General features: G+C 31.8%; 1 protein-coding gene across 1 annotated transcript; it reads right to left on the reverse strand.

Annotated features, from left to right (window-relative positions):
• Nucleotides 1-204: 204 nt before the first annotated feature.
• On the reverse strand, nucleotides 205-6,335 carry LOC114278942 (laccase-7). The gene is made up of 6 exons (XM_028221102.2): nucleotides 5,833-6,335; nucleotides 5,591-5,742; nucleotides 4,419-4,663; nucleotides 1,855-1,983; nucleotides 759-1,715; nucleotides 205-532 (listed from the first exon to the last, which is right to left on the reverse strand). Exons 1-6 carry the CDS (start codon nucleotides 5,926-5,928, stop codon nucleotides 402-404), a joined length of 1,710 nt encoding a protein of 569 aa, XP_028076903.1. The 5' UTR covers nucleotides 5,929-6,335; the 3' UTR covers nucleotides 205-401.
• Nucleotides 6,336-6,598: the final 263 nt, after the last annotated feature.

Raw genomic sequence — 6,598 nt, forward strand, 5'->3', positions numbered from 1 at the left:
TTGTTCACTTATCTATCAAGGTATCTCAGTTAGATGCCAAAACTAGAAAATGACAGTAAGGCCTCATTTGGAACCAGTTTTATAAATAAATAAATAAATAAATAATAAAAATACAAAAATTAAATTAAATCAAAATTTGTTTTCTTTTTCCTTTTTGGTTTCGAGAGGTTAATGAGTAACTTCACTTGTTAAGAACTATGAAGATTTTAAGTACTCAAAATATTATTTCACTCCAAAGAATACAAACTTAATACAAAGTCGAAAGAATAAATCCTTGGCTACCTTTATTAGACATTTGTTGTAATGGACGAAAGCATGAAAATAAAAAATATAGTGGAAATGAAAGAAATCATAAAAATAAAAACAAAAACAAGAGTATTAGAAGCATCTTAGAACAACTCCTAACAGTGGGGTAGATCTGGAGGAGGTGGAGGTAACGTAGTTGATGGTGTTGGACCATTCTCAACAACAAATGCCGTCGCCAGTCCCCATGGCAAGTGCACATCCAAGTGACAATGCATCAACCATACACCTATATCCACCAAATTTTTCAAAAAACATAAATTAGTTTCTTATACAATATATATGTGCATTATATATAAAATTAAATATCTACATGAATATTGTTAAAATTGTATCCACAAATTTTGTGAAACACATGGAGCATCCTTACCTTGAAAAGTGTGTTAAAAAAGAGAATTGATTAGTAATTAAGCTACCATATTAAGATGATAGAATCATGATTGAACATAATTTACCTGGATTGTTTGCCTGAAATCTGATGACAGCCCAACCTCCGACTGGTACACCAATAGTGTTACGTATTTGCGGATTGATGAGATTGAACTTTTTGGGATCTTTTATTGGGTCATAGTTTCCAAACCCTTGAGCCACCACATGGAAGTTGAATCCATGCAAGTGAATAGGGTGGTTCTCTATACCCACAAAGGCTGTGTTCTGCAGCACAATTTGAATAGTCGAATTGAACTTGACTTTTTTGACTTTGGTTGACTTTGTTGTCATTATGATGGACATGTTGAAGCTGTTATTGGAATTTGTGTAGTCAAACATCAATGGCGGTTGATTTGGAAAGTCAGTGGTGTAGATCCCATCAACATTGTTGAAGAAGGCTTGCAACATCGATAACTTGGTAGGGAATTGAAAGGACGCATTGTTCATGCTTGCACCTAATCGTTGCTTGAGTGGGCCTGCACAAGTGGCATTTGTGGTCCCTCCACATGCTACCAAGCCCAAGCCTACTGTCACAAACATCTGTTCATCGATTTCAAGTGGGACTGGGGTCCAGTGAGGCCCATTCATAAGCCCAGTTAGATTGCTAGAAAACTTGTAGGCCGTTGGTGTATCATTGAAAGCCGGTAGAACTGGCATCTGTGGGGTTGATGGAGTGGCATTCTCATAGATGATGATCCCAGTGGTGGTTGTACTATCAAATGATACATTTGCTGCGCTAGCATAGGCAAGTGCCGCCATGTAGTAAGAGGCTGGTGGTTGGTTGGCGGTAAAGAGAACGTCGGTGGTTTGGCCAGGTGCAATAACAACAACGTCAGTGACTATTGGAACAGTATAACTAGCATCAACGGCAACAACTGTCATGTTGTGGTTTGCTATCTTGAAAAAGAACTGGTTATTGAGTGCAGCGTTGATGATACGCAAGAGATATGTTTTCCCTTTTACCACCTTGATCTTGTACGTTCCTAATAATGGAAAAATCACCATATGTTAAAAGTTAGGGATTGGTTAAGTAAAAATTGAGACTTGACAGATAGCCAACTAACTTAGAAACTCAACATGCACAGTTGGAGCATGAAGTGTTACTTTTTACTTATTACTCACTATTTGAAGAGCATGGATATAGATCGCCAGGCTGGCCGTTTATGGTGAAAGCATCGGAAATGTTGGGTGCGCCACCACTTGCAAGTCCTTGGTTCTCAACGTCAATAACATTAGCATTCCACCACTCTCCTGCAATCACAATTTAATGGATAGGACTAGTGTTAGCTCTTGAATAATCTAGCCACATTAAAATCACTATAACCAACAATTGATGTTTCTCATTTGAGATGTGAATCTATGTCAAATATTTTTTTTTTCTAGTCTTCTATAAATTACAAATGTGTTTTTTCTTTCTTTCTTTAATGTAAAGAGAAGAGTACATCAAAAAGAAACCAAGTACCAACAAATGTGTTTTCCTTAATCTTCTAGAAGTCAAACCAGCCAAATATTAATTCCAAAAGTTTCGAACCTCAAGATTACAAATTTTACATTCATTAGTAAAAATTCTATTTATTTTTAGTGAATTGTTTTAAATATTTTAACCAAATCTTTTACTTTTTAGATACACCTAACTTAGATGTACTTAAAAAATAAAATATTTGTAAAAAAATATTTTAAAAAAATCAATAAATACATAAGAATACGAAAATGTATTGAGTTTTTGTATTTTTGTTGATATTTTTGGTATTTAGTGAAATTTGTAAAGATTTTTTTACAAATATTATAATTTGTAAGTGTATTTATATTAGGTATGTCTAAAAACTAAATTTTTTTCTTAAAATATTAAAAATTTCAATGAAAAAAAAAACTAAAATAAATTTTCAGAAAAGAGGAATAAATCAAACAAGATTGGCTGTACAAAAGAAAAGAATAAAATATTAATCTATATAAAATATGTAATTTTGAGGTACGAATAAAGCTTTTGTAGTTAATATTTGGTTGGATTGACTTTCAAAGGATTAGAAAAATATTTGAAATCCTAATGAGTAGCAATAGTCCAACTGTCCATTACTATTAAGAATTTTTAAAATTAAAAAGCATCTTATTTGTTTTCTTAAAAAACTAGATAAAGGAATTTTAATTCTCATGTCACAAGTTTATTATATTGGCCACCTTTGGTCATGTTACCTGTTAAATTGTCGACTATCGTCATGAATGTATTAATTATGAATATTAAATTATTAATTGTTTAACTTATTTAAAAGAGCATTTTTTTTTTTTTTTTTTTGGTATTCTTTGAAAGAGCATTATTATTCAAGTATAAAAGTTAGATTTACTTTCTAGACCTAGTAATGTATCAAGAAATGGATTAGTTGATAATTAAATATTCTATAATTATCCATCAATCATCTTCTTAATGCATCACTGAGTTTAGAAAGTGAGTCTAAAAAATGAATTTTTATATCATTTTCCTATTTAAAAAGTTAAACATAGAGAGAGAGAGAGAGAGATTGAAAAATGATTCATCCACACGATTTCTCTCTCAAATCTCCCCGAATGACGTAGCAACTAAAATTTGAAAAGTTGACCCACACTTGAATATTCTCTCATAACTCTCCTTGCATACATTTTATCTTGTCAGCTCATTCGAGGGATTTTTTTTTTTTTTTTTTTTGAGGAAGAAATTGTGTGAATTTAACACTACTGTAATTTTATTATTTATATTATATTCTCAGCATGTCCTTCCATATATGATTGGGTTTTCCATCATTAATAAGCCAAACATGTGAAAGTATTACAATTACCAAGTAGACGAGGTTCTCCTTCATTAGCAGACCAAACACGTGCAAGTATTTTAATTATCAAGTAGACAGTAACGTTCAAATAGGGGCAACTTCATAATGTAAATTATATTATCTATTAGCGGGTAAAACACGAGTAAATATTTTATTTATGACATAGATGATGAGGTTTGAACAGGGACAACTTTATTATTAATATTAGAGAAAATATCATTTCATCTCCCAAACTTTCACTCATTTTTTAATTTGACCTTCAGACTTTGATTAGTATCAATTTTACACCCAAACCTTTAAAATTTTGATCAATTTGGCTTTGCCGTCACATTCCATCTACAATTGGATGGAATGTGCTGATATGAGGGGGGGCAAATTAATTTTTAAGGTATAATTTGGAGGGCAAATTGATTTTTAAGGTTTGTTTGGAGGTAAAATGAAATTTCAAATGAATTTTGGTACCACGTCAACACATTCCTCAATTGTAGACGGAATGTGACAACAAGGGCCAAATTGATCAAAATTTCTAAAGTTTGAGTGTAAATTGATATTAATTGAAGTATGAGGGTCAAATTGAAAAATAAATAAAAGTTTGGGACGCAAAATGATATTTCCTCTTAATATTACATTCTCAATACTCATCTTTATGTGTGGCCGAATTCTCCTCCATCAACTGGCTAGACACATTCAAGTATTTTAATTATCAAGTAAATGATAAGCTTTGAATCTATGTTCTATTGCTTGCTTTAATAGTATATTAAATTATTGACCACCAGTATATTTAAAAATGTAAGTTGTTAGAGAGATAATTTTATTATTTATATTATATTCTCAACAATGAAGCATGAGAAAATTTCAAGCAGAGTTAACAAAGGGGTTGGTATGTACCTAACAGAATTGGAAATTCTTTTTGCGGTTTTGGGAATGGGTACGAATGACCAACTCTTGGGCGGATGATTAATGCTCCGTGAACAGTTGCACGAAGCCACTGGACATGTGCATGCCACCAAAGTGTTCCTTCTTGGCCAGTGATGGTGAATCGATAAGTGTAGCAATTTCCAGGAAGTATTGGACATTGAGTTGCATATTCAGGTCCATCTGCCCAACCACTAAGTAACTGGAAAATCCCATGCCTGCATACATTTATGAGGACACTACTTTAAGCATCGATAACGATAGTTGTAATAATAATTTGGTAATAATAACACAAACCCATGCACTTGCTAATAATTAGGGCTGCAAATGAACAGTTTGAGCTTGGCTCATTTACTAAATGAACGAACTCGAGCTTAACTTTTATGCTCATTTGTTAATTGAGCCAAATTTGAGTAGGCCTAAGCTCAGTTCAACTTGATAAAGCTTGTGACCAAAATAAAAATAACTAAATTAATATTTATTTTTAATAATATATCAAATAAATTTTCAATAATCTATTTTATTTTTCTATTAATCTTTGGTAATTGTGTAAATTTACATATTTGATTGATGAATATTAGTATTCTTATATATTTTGCTCATAATTTTATATATATTTTTTATCTTAATAAGTAAATTAATTTAAGTTTTTTTTTTTTTTTAAGCTTGAACTTCAGCTCGAACTCAGCTCATTTATGTAATCGAGCGAGCTCGAGTTTGTTAAATATTTGATGAGCCGAGCTCAAGGTCGATTATTTAAGCTCGACTTGAACTCGAGTTTGATTAATTCTTAATAAACAAGTTCGAATACTCAAAAACTCAGTTTGCATGTTTCCAACCCTAGTAATAACAAAGATTAGAATATATAATATTACAATTAACTTTGATAAAATAATATATGTTCAAGTTGCCGATGTTGTAGGGACTAGAAAAATAATGTTATAAAAGACTTTGACAAAATTATCGGAGAACAAATAGCATCCAATAAATGAAAAGTCAAGGTACATCTTCAAAGGGATGGGTGATAATGAAAAAGATCTAGATATAAATTATTTGGTGTAACGTTTCATTAACTCTCATACTCAGTCACAATAAAATAACAAAATACTATCACACTTTGTCTAATTTGTAAAAAGCAATATTACCAGTGAATGGTAAGATTGTAGGGAGATTTGTTAAAAACATGAACAACGAGCGTGTCACCCTCGTGAACTTGTATTATTGGGCCGGGAAGGCTTCCATTTACTGCAGTAATGACATGCTGGTGGCACAACCGTTGAACAGTCAAGTTTTGCACCTGAAACAACGTAAATGAAATCAATATGTAGCCAAATTTAACATTACAAGTTTGAAAAAACATGCAAATATGTAAGACGGGATAGATTACATGAAAAGTATGCTCCACAACTGCAGCAGAGGAGAGTGAAGAAGCTAGAAAAGCTAAAGCACAAGCTAGCAAGAACAAAGGACGAGCCATTGCCATTGCCCAACCAAAACAACAGATGAAGAGACAAAAGAGACAAAGATGAGAATAAGCTCTCTCTCTTTTTATATGAGAAGTGCTTTAGTTTCTCCTTAGAATGTTGGTATTTTTTTTTTTTAAATGTTTTATAATACAGTCTGTCGCTTTGTGTTTGTTATGCAATTCCTTTCCATAAGGTCTTATGTATATAAAAAAATCCTCGCCTTTCGCACGATTGCGTGAGAATAAGAACCAAAATTTTTTGACAAGTAATTTGATTTAGGGTTTGAATATATTAATCAAAACATAGTTATCTAACAGCTAGAGTTAGCCATCAAAATAAATAAATAAATAAATGGAACAAAAAAGTCATCATAGAACTTTTGGTGGTTCAAGCAAAATATAGAAGCAATTTGATCCAATTAGGTAAATTTTGATTGCAACATCAATGGCTTTAAAGTCCAAATGTAATTACGTTCTCATCATAGGACTTGACGTATGGGATGTAATTGGTGTAATTTTAGGGGTAGTTTAGACACATGGATGGTTAACTGTTTTTTCAAGCAACCTTATTTCAATTTGAAAACTATTGTCTAAGACTTATTCAATTAACTAAATGAAAAGTATTTTAGAGTGTTTGGTATTATGATTGTTATCAATTGGACCTGTTTAGACACAAAATGCAAAATGA

The sequence above is a fragment of the Camellia sinensis genome, chromosome 3 (genome assembly GCF_055761805.1).
Source record: "Camellia sinensis isolate YWXY chromosome 3, ASM5576180v1, whole genome shotgun sequence".
NCBI lineage: Eukaryota > Viridiplantae > Streptophyta > Magnoliopsida > Ericales > Theaceae > Camellia > Camellia sinensis.

Coding starts and splice junctions, on each gene's coding strand:
- LOC114278942 (XM_028221102.2), bottom strand. CDS start 5,928: ATGGCAATGGCTCGTCCTTTGTTCTTGCTAGCTTGTGCTTTAGCTTTT. Junction 4,664..5,590: donor TACAATCTTACCATTCACTG/GTAATATTGCTT, acceptor AAATGTATGCAG/GCATGGGATTTTCCAGTTAC. Junction 1,984..4,418: donor AGAATTTCCAATTCTGTTAG/GTACATACCAAC, acceptor TTGTGATTGCAG/GAGAGTGGTGGAATGCTAAT.